The sequence below is a fragment of the Hypanus sabinus genome, chromosome 1 (assembly GCF_030144855.1).
Source record: "Hypanus sabinus isolate sHypSab1 chromosome 1, sHypSab1.hap1, whole genome shotgun sequence".
Taxonomy (NCBI): domain Eukaryota; kingdom Metazoa; phylum Chordata; class Chondrichthyes; order Myliobatiformes; family Dasyatidae; genus Hypanus; species Hypanus sabinus.
The window spans coordinates 78,346,848-78,359,236 of NC_082706.1; the positions used below are offsets into that span (position 1 = coordinate 78,346,848).

Here is a 12,389-nt window from a genome sequence, read left to right on the forward strand (position 1 = left end):
CAGTCTCTTGTGTTTCCAAGGAATTAGACCTGTACAAGCTCCTTCTTTAACAAATTATCATCCAACTAAGTTTTCTGAGTGATATCATATTCAACACTCCTGCAATGATCCTTACAAATAATCCTGCAGATTACAAAGCAACCTCAGTAATTAGGAATATGTGTATATAATGGTACTTCCATCGACTTTTTGGGGGGGGGGGGGTAGGGGGAAAAAGAGGGGTCAAATTTATATATTTTTTCTCTACCAGTAACAATTCCATTACTTATCCTAACTCTCCAGATTCTGCTTCTAAGATACTTTGGGTTAAATGCAGAGGCTGATGTCTTACACTTACATAGCTTCTAAGCACGATGTAGATGCAGATCCTACCTCCAATGCAATAGAAGCAAGTCTACTGCATGAGGCACCAACAGTATCCACTAGATGGTAGAGATCCACGCTTGGTCTATGCACAACTTCAGGACTTGCTCTCTTCCAAGTAACTATTTACTTATACACCAAGTACTAACACAATGTATTAAGACAATGAACATGTCTGCTGCCATCAATGCTGAGGACAGTGGGACAAATTTTTTCAAAAAGTTTAGTTATTTGCATTTTTACCTGTTGATCTAGATGTAGCAAGACTGGTGAATTACACAGTGTATATTCTTTTCTGATGGAAAAAAACATACTGCATTCCTTGCTCAATGTTTCAAAGCACTCCTTTTCTTCATCCCAGTTCACCTGTAGAATAATACAACTTGGGCAGTCAAAGGATACTTTACACAAAGCTTCCATATTATGTTATATATTACATTACTATATTACAATTCATTATCAAGTCATCAATGTTTAATATTGGAATATGCAATTTCAAATTGACAGTGTCCCTATATAACAGTAATCCATGATTGAATTATACATAGAACAGTACAGCAATGGACAGGCCATTTGGGCCACAATGTTATGCTGATCTTGATGCTAATTAATAATTGAAATATTAAAAATTAAACTGGACCAGAAAATTTGCAGATGACACAAAGACAGGGGTATTGTAAACAGTGAGGAAGACTATCAAAGCTTGCAGCAGAATCGAGATCAGCTGGAAAAATGGGCTTAAAATTGGCACATGGAATTTAATGCAGACAAGTGTGAGGTGATGCACTTTGGGAGAACCAACCAGGTTAGGTATTAAGACAATGAGTGTAAGGGTACTTAAGAGAGTGGTAGAACAGAAAGATATATGAATACTGAACCACAATTCTTTGGGAGTGGCTTAACAGGTAGATAAGGTTGTAAAGAAAGCATTTGGCATACTGGTCTTCATAAATTCATAAAGTACTGAGTACAGGAGTTGGGATGTTATGCTGAAGATGTTGCCAAGGCCAAATGTGGAGTACTGTGTGCAGTTCATGTCACATACCTGAAGGAAAGATGTCAATAACATTCAAAGAGCGCATAGAACAGCTGTAAGGGAGGTCAGCAGGAGACGCGCATGGAGTGAGCACTGTTTCAGATTCGCTCCATAACCTTAACTTTTCTTAACCTATGATCACCCTTATTTAACTTACTTTTACCTACACCAAAAGATTCTTGCTACTTTTTTGGACTTATCTTTAAGAGTTTATTGTGAATTTTTGAAGAAATGAGTACAGAAATGGCTCTTAGATCTAAAGGGCGAGAACCTGGGAAAGATCCTAACGGGAACGGGAAGAAGAAAAAGACTGATCCTAAGCGCACTAAATTGACATATGAAATATTATTGGAGGTTTTAAATGAAAAATTTGAAGAACGACGACAAATTTTTAAACAAGATATAAAGGCCTTTCAAGATTATATGGATAAGATGGATTCAGTAGTTAACCAGCAGCAAGTTCTAAACGCAACTTTGCAAGAGGACGCTCGGAAGCGAGACTTGATCATTGAAAAACTGGAGCAGAAATTACTTTCGACGATTAAACAGGTGGAAACACTTAAAACCAAGTGTGTCGACTTTGAGAATCGGTCCAGAAGACAGAACTTACGCATACTTGGTCTCCCGGAAGGTATTGAACAAGGGGACCACTCGAAGTACTTTGCTCAACTTTTAAAGGATGCGTTCCCTTCTGTATTCCCAGTTACTTGATCGCGCTCACAGAATTATGCGTCGTTCACCAAGTGCTTCAGCTAAACCACTGGTTGTAATTGTCCGACTTCACAACGTGCATGTTAAAGAGCAACTTATTCGTGTGGCTCGGCGTGTAGGGATGGTCAAATTTCAAGATCACAACTTGCGATTAGTGCAAGATTTTAGTCCAGAAGTAATGAAGGCAAGGCTTCTTTTTAAACTTCTGATGTCCGAATGTTATGAGAAAAATCTAAAACCTGCGCTCTTATACCCTGCGAAGCTCAGAATCTTGCCTCCAAATGCACCATGGCATGTTTTCCTTTCTACATCTGAAGCCAGAAGCTTTCTGAATGAGAACTTCCCTGCTGCTACGGATTCTCATCTCTAATAAATGAGTGATTTTGATCGTGCAAGATGGTTTTTGTTTCCAAAACCAGATTTTGTTTCTGGCTATGGTGTAGGTTTACTCGATATTTTATACTCTAATTAAAGTTTTTTTTCGACATCCTAATCTTTTTATTTTACTTACTTCAACTACTGTACTTTATCTTTGGTCATTATTATTAATCCTTCGAAGCCGAGTTTTTTTTTACTAAGACGGCGGTTTCTTCTCTAAAATATTTTTGGCTTTTTTTTCAATTTCGCCGTTTTTTTTCTCTCGTCTTCTTCCTATAATGCATTTCTTATCACAGTTTAAATTTTTTTGGTTTGTTTGGATTTTAACCCGATTTATAAGTTACTAGTGATTATATTCTTTTTGTTTTTTTTACTATCAATTATATTAAGAAGTTTGGTTTTAGTTTAGTGATTATTATTTCTTTAGAGTTTGGGTGGATCTTTTTTTTATCCTTTATATACGGAGTTGTCTTCTGCTGATATGGGGGTAGATTTAATTTCACCTGTCCTTTTTCCCAGCCGTTTCCTGGCTGGGGTGGTCTTCTTTCCTCTTGGGTTGGGGGGGGGGGGGGATGGGTTTTTTTTTCTAAATCTTATGTTCCTTACTTCAGTTTGTTTTAGTTTCTTCATTTGGGCTGATTTTAAACTACTAAAATGTCCGCGATGTCGTCACTTCCGGGTCCGCCCCTTATTTTTGTTCCTCTTTCGGGTGCATGAGTTCATAATTTGGTTCACCCTTTATATACCAAAGGGTTGATTTCAGAAATATGGCTCAGACCATTAATTTTGTCTCTTGGAATACAAATGGCTTAAACCATCCGATTAAACGGAAAAAGATTTTCAAAATATTCCAAAGACTTAATGCTCATATTATTTTTGTACAAGAAACTCATGTGAGGAAAGAGGACAATTATCACTTTTTTAGGTTTTGGAGGGGTCAACAGTACCATTCGAATTTGAAAGCTAAAGTAAAGGGAGTTTCAATTTTTATTGACTCCTCTATTGCATTTGTCCAACACGATATCTTTTCGGATCCGAATGGTAGATTTTTGTTAATTACTAGCTTACTTTTTAACAAAAAGGTTGCTATGGTTAATGTTTATGCTCCAAATGTGGATTGTCCCGATTTTTTTAAGTCCTTATTTACTTCTCTACCTAATCTAAATGAATAAAAGTTAATAATGGGTGGTGACTTTAATTGTTGTTTAAATCCTTTGTTGGACAAATCTATATCTACTCAGACTTTACCTAATAAGTCGGCCACTTGTATTAACTCTTTTTTTGACTGATAATGGAATTTTTAATATTTGGAGATTTCGGCATTCTAAGGACAAAGAGTTTTCATTTTATTCACATGTTTATCATTCCTACTCGAGAATTGATTATTTTTTTATTGACTCTTGTAATTGGTTGTAATTATGATATTATAGCCATCTCATCTCTGACCATGCTCCATTAAAACTTTCTATTAAATTTACAGATACAGCTTCTAGTGCTAGACAATGGCGATTTGATTCTACCTTACTGCAAGATCCGGATTTTATTAAATTTATGAAGGAACAGATTGATTTCTTCTTTTCAACTAATTCCACGGATTATATTTCTTGCGGAACACTTTGGGACAGTTTTAAAGCATATATACGTGGACAGATTATCTCTTACTCTGTTGGTCTGAGAAAACGCATTAAGAAGGAAACTCTTTTATTGGTTGATAAAATTAAAGAGATTGACAAGAAATATTAGATTACTCCTAGTAAGGAGCTTTACAAAGGGTTGAACTTCAAAAGGAACATAGTTTATTACTTACATCTTCGATTGAAAATCAATTAATGAGAACCAGATCTGATTTTTATATACATAGTGATAAATCGGGTAAACTGTTAGCTAGTCAATTGAAGAATGCTTTGGTTAAACGTCAAGTTACTAAGATCCGTCAGCAGAATGGGGATCTGACAGTTAACCATGATGAGATAAACAAATCATTTCAAGATTTTTATACCTCCCTGTATCATTCCGAATTCCCTCATGATCATAATACCATGTGTGATTTTCTTGGGAAATTGAATTTTCCAAAATTATCATCAGATGATCTTTCAATATTAGAAACTCCTATTACGGATGCAGAAATTAAAGGGGTTATTTCCTCAATCAATTCTGGGAAAGCACCAGGTCCAGATGGGCATACAGTAGAATTTTTTAAATGTTTTTCCGCTACTCTTTCTCCTTGGTTATGCAGGGTTTTTGAAGAAGCAATTAGATTGGGCAATCTGCCACAATCTTTTTACAATCTTTTTCTTTAATATTGAAGAAAGATAAAGACCCTACTGACTGTGCATCCTATAGACCAATATCTTTATTGAATGTAGATTCCAAGTTCTTTTCCAAGTTACTGGCATCCAGGCTGGAGAAGATATTACCCCAAATTATTTCGGAAGATCAAACTGGTTTTATTAAAAATCGCTATTCTTTTTTCAATGTTAGGAGATTATTGAATATTGTTTATACTCCTTCACATAGCACTTCAGAATGTGTCATTTCATTAGATGCGGAGAAAGCATTTGATAGAGTTGAATGGCCATACTTATTTAATGTGCTTGAGAAGTTTAATTTTAGTCCGACATTCATTTCCTGGATTAAACTGATATATCACACTCCAGTAGCCTCGGTGCTTACTAACAATCAAAGATCTCCCTTTTTTCGTTTATTTCGGGGTACTAGACAAGGCTCTCCTCTTAGTCCATTATTATTTGATATTGCTTTAGAACCCTTGGCAATTGCTATCAGAGAATCACAGGACATTTTTGGCATTAATCGTGGGACAGATATACATAAGCTATCATTATATGCAGATGATTTATTATTATTTATTTCTGATCCTGAGAAATCCATTCCTGCAGTTGTATCATTGTTGGCTCAATTTAGTGCTTTTTCCGGGTATAAATTAAATCTTAATAAGAGTGAATTGTTTCCTTTAAATAGACAAGTTCCAATTTATGGAAATTTACCTTTTAAATTTGTTAATGACTCTTTTATTTACTTAGGGATTAAAATCACAAAAAACTATAAGGATTTATTTAAGGTTAATTTTTTTACCCTTAATCAATCAGATTAAATGTTTGTTTACTAAGTGGTCACCAGTATCTTTATCTCTGATAGATCAGATTAATGCTATTAAGATGGCTATTTTACCCAAGTTTTTCTATATATTTCAAGCGGTACCAATCTTTATTCCGAAATCTTTTTTTGCTAATGTTGATTCAAAAATTTCCTCATATATATGGCAGAATAAAAATCCTAGATTAGGTAAAAAAATATTTACAGAAGGCAAGGAAGGGAGGTGGATTAGCATTGCCTAATTTTAGATTTTATTATTGGGCAGTTAATATCCGATATTTGATATGTTGGTTAAAGGATTGGGATATATCTTTTAGCCCTCATTGGGTGAACCTGGAAATTAAATCTGTACAAGGATTTGCATTGGGTTCTATTTTAGGGACTTCTCCTCCCTTTGCTCTTTCTAAATTGCCGAAACGAATTGACAACCTGATAGTTAAACATACTTTACGTATATGATTTCAATTTTGGAAATTTTTTGGGTTGACTCAGTTTGTTTTAAATATTCCTATTGTATCCAATTGCTTTTTTTTATCTTTCTATTATAGACCAAGCTTATTCAGCTTGGAAGACTAAAGGATTACTATGATTTTCCGATTTATTTTTGGATAATTGTTTTATGTCTTTTGAACAATTATCTAATAAATATAATTTGTCTAGATTTCATTTTTTTTTAGATATTTACAGATTAGGAATTTCTTAAATACTGTATTTCCTACTTTTCCAAATTTTGTGTCTTCAAGTATTTTGGAGAATTTGTTTGAAATAAATCCTTCTCAGAAAGGGCTAATAACAAAACTTTACAACATAATTATGAAGATACGTTCAGAGCCCTTCCATAAGATTAAAAATGATTGGGAAAGAGAACTTAACCTTACTATCCCTATTGAGAATTGGGATAAAATTCTTCAATTAGTTAATACATCATCTATATGTGCCAAACATACATTAATACAGTTTAAGGTTGTGCATAGGGCTCATATGTCCAAGGATAAACTGGTTCATTTTTATTCCTATATAAATCCTATTTGTGACAGATGTCATTCTGAGATAGCGTCTTTAACTCATATGTTCTGGTCATGTCCGCTTTGAAAAAATATTGGAAAGACATTTTTGATATTATTTCTATGGTATTGAACATTGATTTACAACCTCATCCTACTACTGCAATTTTTGGTTTACCAATGATGGACTCACTCCATTTATCCTCTTCCGCTTGTCGAATGATTGCATTTCTTACTTTAATGGCTAGAAGATCTATTTTGTTGAATTGGAAAATTAATCCTCCTACCGTATTTCATTGGTTTTCTCAAACTATGTTATGTCTAAATTTAGAAAAAATTAGAAGTGTTGTATTTGATACTTCTATTAAATTTGAAAAGATATGGAGACCATTTATTCAATATTTTCATATGATGTAATATGACCCTGATCCAGGCCTATTTGTTTTTCCAGTTTCGATTTTATATGTTATTTTTTTCTTTTTCTCTTTTTTTTGTTTTTTTTCCTTATTAGTTATTAGATTAGTTTTTTTGCATATTTTTTTTTCTTTTTCTTTTTTCTGTTTTTTTAAATATATATTATGATATACCTAGGTTTGCCTTGTTTATTTGTAAATTGTATCATCCATGATTTGGGAATACTCAATTATACTATAACCATTGCTTATGTATTTTTTCATGTTCAGTTGAAATGTGTATGTTTGTAATTCCATTATCTATGTATCAATTTTATTTTGTTGATATTAATAATAATAATAATAAAAAGATTGAAAAAGAAAGAAAGAACATCTGTAAGGATGTTGCCAGGACTTGGGACCCGAGTTACAGGGAAAGATTGAAAAGAGTTGGACATTATTCTCTAGAGTGTAGGATACAAAATTTTAATGGTATAGATAAAGTAAATTCAAGCAGGCTTTTTTCACTTAGGTTGGCGGAGATTAGAACCAAAGGTCATGGGTTAAGGATGATAGGTGAAATGTTAAAAGAGAAGAACTTTACTCAAGAATGTGGACGAACTGCCAGCTTAAGTGGTAGGTGTGGGGTTGATTTCAACATCTGTAATCCTGTATTTATGAATTTGTAACTTTTGTAAAATGTAATGAAATGAAATGGGGTGTTTGATATCTTGGTGTGGTGGGGGAAGGAGAGTAGAAACAGGATGGAACTTCTAAAGCTCAAATGTTTGAACGAGATAAGGATTATGACAACAAGAGGAACGTAATGTTATGGAATGTAGTAACCTAATCACTGTTCTTTGTTTAAAAAAGGTATAAAAGTACTTCGGTTTAAACAGAAGATTTCCAGAGGAAACTGGGCTGGAAGTACATCTCCCCTTGCAAGCAAAATAATACATGCATTAATAATGTGACCCAATCTGCATTTGTCGTAGCTTGTTTCGTTATGTTGGAAGACCTAGCTGAACGGTACATGACACAGGTGAAAGGTGAAATGTTTAAGGGGAGCTTCACTCAGAGTGTGAACGAGCTGCTTGTTTAAGTGGTAGGTGTGGGGTAAGAGAAATTTAGATAGGTAACATGGATGGTAGGGTATGAAAGACTATGGTGCAGGTCAATGAGATTAGGCAGATTCAAAGTTGAGCAAGGACCAGAAGGCCCAAAGGGCTTGTTTCTGTGCTGAGGTGTTCTATGATTCTATTTTCATAACCTATACCTTCTAGTCTAGGCAGCATCCTGGCAAGTCTCTGCACCCTCTCTAAAAGTTCAACACCCTTCCTATAAATGAGGCGACCGAAACTGAACACAATATTCTAAGTGGTCTAACCAGGATTTTATAGAGCTACATTAACACACTGTTCTTGAACATAATCACCCGACTAATGAAACCAACACAGCATATGCCTTGAATACTAAATGTCCTCCTCCTGTGTACCCTCTATAACCCTCTAATTAGTTAGTTTTCACGTGTCTATTTAAAAGCTTCAAACTCCACTGAGTTGCCTGCTTCCACTACTACTCTTGGTAACCTATTGATTAAAAAAAAACTTGCCGCTCATATTGCCTTTAAGCTCCCCCACCATCTAGCCTTAAAACAATGTCTTCTGGTGTTTGACATTTCTACCCTGGGGTAAAGATTCTGATGGAGCAAAAACAAGGGTCCAAGAAAAGCATTTTAATTTTTTAAAAAATTAATTATTATATAAAAATAAATAAATGAATATTAATTTAAATAATGTCAATGAGAGCATGAAAGCTGAGCTAGCTGAATGCAAAGTAAATAGGTAAGAGATCATTCAATTAAAATTAAGCAGCAGCAGATAAACGCAATCTTTCAGAATACAGTAGAGAGTGAAACTCTATCTAGCATGCTCAGGATTCGGGGTAATCCCGAAAAATGAGCTAATCATGCTGAATTAGCAGAATTTTTAAGACTGTTGCATGTTATTCCTACCCCAACCTATTTATAATTCAGTTTTTAACTCAATGTTGCACCTGGTGAGTTTAAAGTGAAGGAATGGAGTGTGGCAAACATGTGATGGTGTGCCAGATGCCAAAAGCATCAGCATTTCCATATACTCACATTATGGAATACTGGAGTTGCTAACATGCATCTTGTAGCATGAAAATATGTTCAGAATTAAGTGAAAAAATTAAAGATGTGAAGCTTGGAAGCAATTATTTGCAACATCAGGTGGCAGCTCTAAAGATTGGACCGATTATAAACAGATATCTATGGAAACATGGTTATAAAAGTTAAAGCATTCATCCTGAAGAAAGAGTTTGAATTAACAAAGAAATGGGTGATGAGTTAAAAAGCTAACTCTGAGCAATATTTCAAAATTGACCATAAGTCAAAGTCGAGGGAGGAATACAGGACAGTTACACAACATCAGACAAGTGGCACTGAACAAATTGTTGGAGTTGTGGGCTGACATGTCTGCCATCACGATGGGCTTCATTCCAAGAAATGACATTATAGAGGTCTGAATGTAGAGGTAGCTTAGCAGTTAGTGCAATGCATTTACAGCTCGAGGTGTTCTGGAGATAAATTTCAGTGCCGTCAGTAAGGAGTTTGTATGTTTTCACCATGACTACAAAGATTCTCTGGTTTCCTCCCTAGTCCAAAGACATAGCAATTAATAAGTTAATTGGTCATTGTCCTCTGATTGTTGTTCCTCTCCACGCCTCGTGGAGCACTGGGCAATTTCTTTAGCATTTGTCTGTTTTTTATAAAAATGAGGTGGAGTTGTTCGCTCGACATTTAACCCAGCATGGGTGGAAAACACGTAAGGAGCTGGCCAGATTAGAACCCAAGAAATCCAGTGTGAATGCCACAACACCACTGGTCGGCCAGCAGGTCCTGTTATTAGATTAGGCTAGAGTTAAATAGATACGTTGCTGTGCGGTGTGGCTCGTTGGGCTGTAAGGGCCTGTTCCATGCTGTATCTCTAAATAAAAATAAGCATGGCAGACATAAATACAATTTATGCAGTCTTTCTCCCTAGAGCAAGGTAATAAAAAACTAGAGGGCTTTAGTATGAGAAGGGAAAGGTTTAAAAAAAAACACAAACCAGTGGGACAAAACGGAGTATAGTGCGTCCATGGAATGAGCTGCTAGAGGCGAAGGCATCATTTTAACATGCTTGGACAGGTACATCGATAGGAAGGGTTTAGGAGGAATATGTGTTCAACACAGAAAACAGGACTAGCTGAGGCATGCAGCTTGATTGATATGACAAGTTCTTTTACTGTGCTGTAAAATTCTATGAAGCTTTCTAAATTGTTGGGAGATATGCATGGAGAAATTTCACATCTGGACAAATATGAGGTATGACACTTTGGGAGGTCAAATACTCGAGGAAAGTATACAATAAATAGCAGGACCCTTCAGCACCATGGTCGTGAAAAACGTCATCTCGTTTTTGCTGTGTACTGTACCAGCAGTTATGGTTGAAATGACAATAAAAAGTAACTTGACGATACAGAGAAATCTTGGGATACAAGTCCACAGCTCCTCAAATGATGCAACACAAGTAAACAGGGTGGTAAAGGCGGCATACAACATACTTTCCTTTATCAGTCACAGCAATGAACATAAAAGCCGCAATTTCACATTTGGAGTATGTGTGCAGTCCTGGCTGCGTTACCATAAGAGTTAGTAGCAGAATCAGGCCAATCGGTCTATTGAGTCCGTTCCACCATTCCATCATGGCTGATTATCCTTCTCAACCTTATTCTCCTGCCTTTTTCCTGTGACCTTTGATACCCTTACTAATCAATAAACTATCAACCTAATCTTTAAATATAAATTAATAAATTATATGAAAGATGAAGCAGCTTTGGAGAGAATGCAGAGGAGGTTCAGCAGGATGATGTCTGAATTAGAGGTAATGAAAGGATAGGCAAACTTGGACTGCTCTTTTTCCAAGGGGGCATATTCAGAGAATTATAAGAGGTACAAATAGGGCAAATTGGTCTTCTTCCCCAACATCTAAGAACGGAAATGTTAAACATAGACAGCATAGTTTTAAGAGCAGAAAGGGGAATATTAAAGGGGGTGGGGTGTGCGTCTGTGTATATATACATACACAGACACACACACAGTACATGTATGAAATGCAATGCTAGTGGGTTGGGGGGGTGTGGGCGTTCTTTAAGAACATTTGGATAGGCACATGAAAATGCAGGGAATGCAATGATATGGACCATATGCAGACAGACAAGTTAGATTAATCTGTCTACATGGTCAGAACAGCGTCAAGGGCCTATTCCTGAGCTGTACTGTTCAGTGTTCTTAAGGTCCTGAATTATCTTGAAGGTTAGATCATATTGTGTACAAGGTAAAATAGCCAACTGGATACAAATTTGGTTTAGTGATAGGAGTTGGAGGGTGGTAGGGCAGCGTTTTAAGATTAGAGCCCTATAACCAGTGGTGTGCAACAGGGATCAGTGTTAGGCCCACTGTTGTTTGATTAACAGTGCATATGGCATGGTTAACAAGTTTTATTTTTTGATCTATGGGTCCGGTTTTTTTTACTAGCATCATTGTTTATAGATGTTCTTTTTAATTTTGATAATATCCTTTTTTTTTCTGTTTTGGTTATATACGTTTATATTTTGCAATAATGATTTACCTTTTTTTTTAAGATGTCGTTTCTTTTTCCCGTAAGATTCTGTTTTTTTACAAGCATTTATCTGTTTGCCTGTACTCAGATATGGGACGAATGTTTTGGATTTTTGGTTTTTTTTATATATATGTTGTACTGTTTATTATATCCCTTTTTTTTAAATGTTATTTTGTCTTTTAACAGATTGCTGAACTCACATTTGTATTTAGTAATATGGCTTTTTCAAAATGGCGTTTCTTCTTCCCATAAGTCTTTGCTTTTGAAACGTCATCTTGTATTTGAATATGGGATTTTTTTTTAAAGGTATATTACACTTTTAAATTTTGACGTTTATACTTTTATTAATGATTGTTGTATTATATTAATTTTCTTTTATTCTGATTGATATATATATATATATATATTTTTTTTTTGCAACTCTATATCTTAATTTGGGTGTTAGTTTTCTTTTAATCTTTTTTTATAGAGCTGCCATCTTGAAATGGGGGTAATATTAGTATTAGTTTATGCGCCTGCCGCTTGGCTTTTTTTCGAAGGGTGGGGGGAGGGGGGAGGGATCTTTTTTCACGCTTTTGCTTTTTATTTTTTTGCTTTTAGTTTATGGGCCGACTTTAAACTACTAATATTGTTGAGGTGTCATGTTCTCCGGTTGCTCCTGAATCAATTTTCCTCCTTCCTGAATTGTGGGTTATGTGTCTTT

At 35.2% G+C, this 12,389-nt stretch overlaps 1 protein-coding gene across 1 annotated transcript in view; it reads right to left on the reverse strand.

Moving 5' to 3' along the window:
• mlh1 (mutL homolog 1, colon cancer, nonpolyposis type 2 (E. coli)) overlaps window positions 1-12,389 on the reverse strand; it is a 130,928-nt gene that overhangs the window by 15,297 nt on the left and 103,242 nt on the right. Inside the window, exon 18 of the mRNA XM_059971177.1 lies at window positions 607-729. Coding sequence (XP_059827160.1) covers window positions 607-729 — 123 coding nt within the window. The remainder of the gene's footprint in view (window positions 1-606; window positions 730-12,389) is intronic.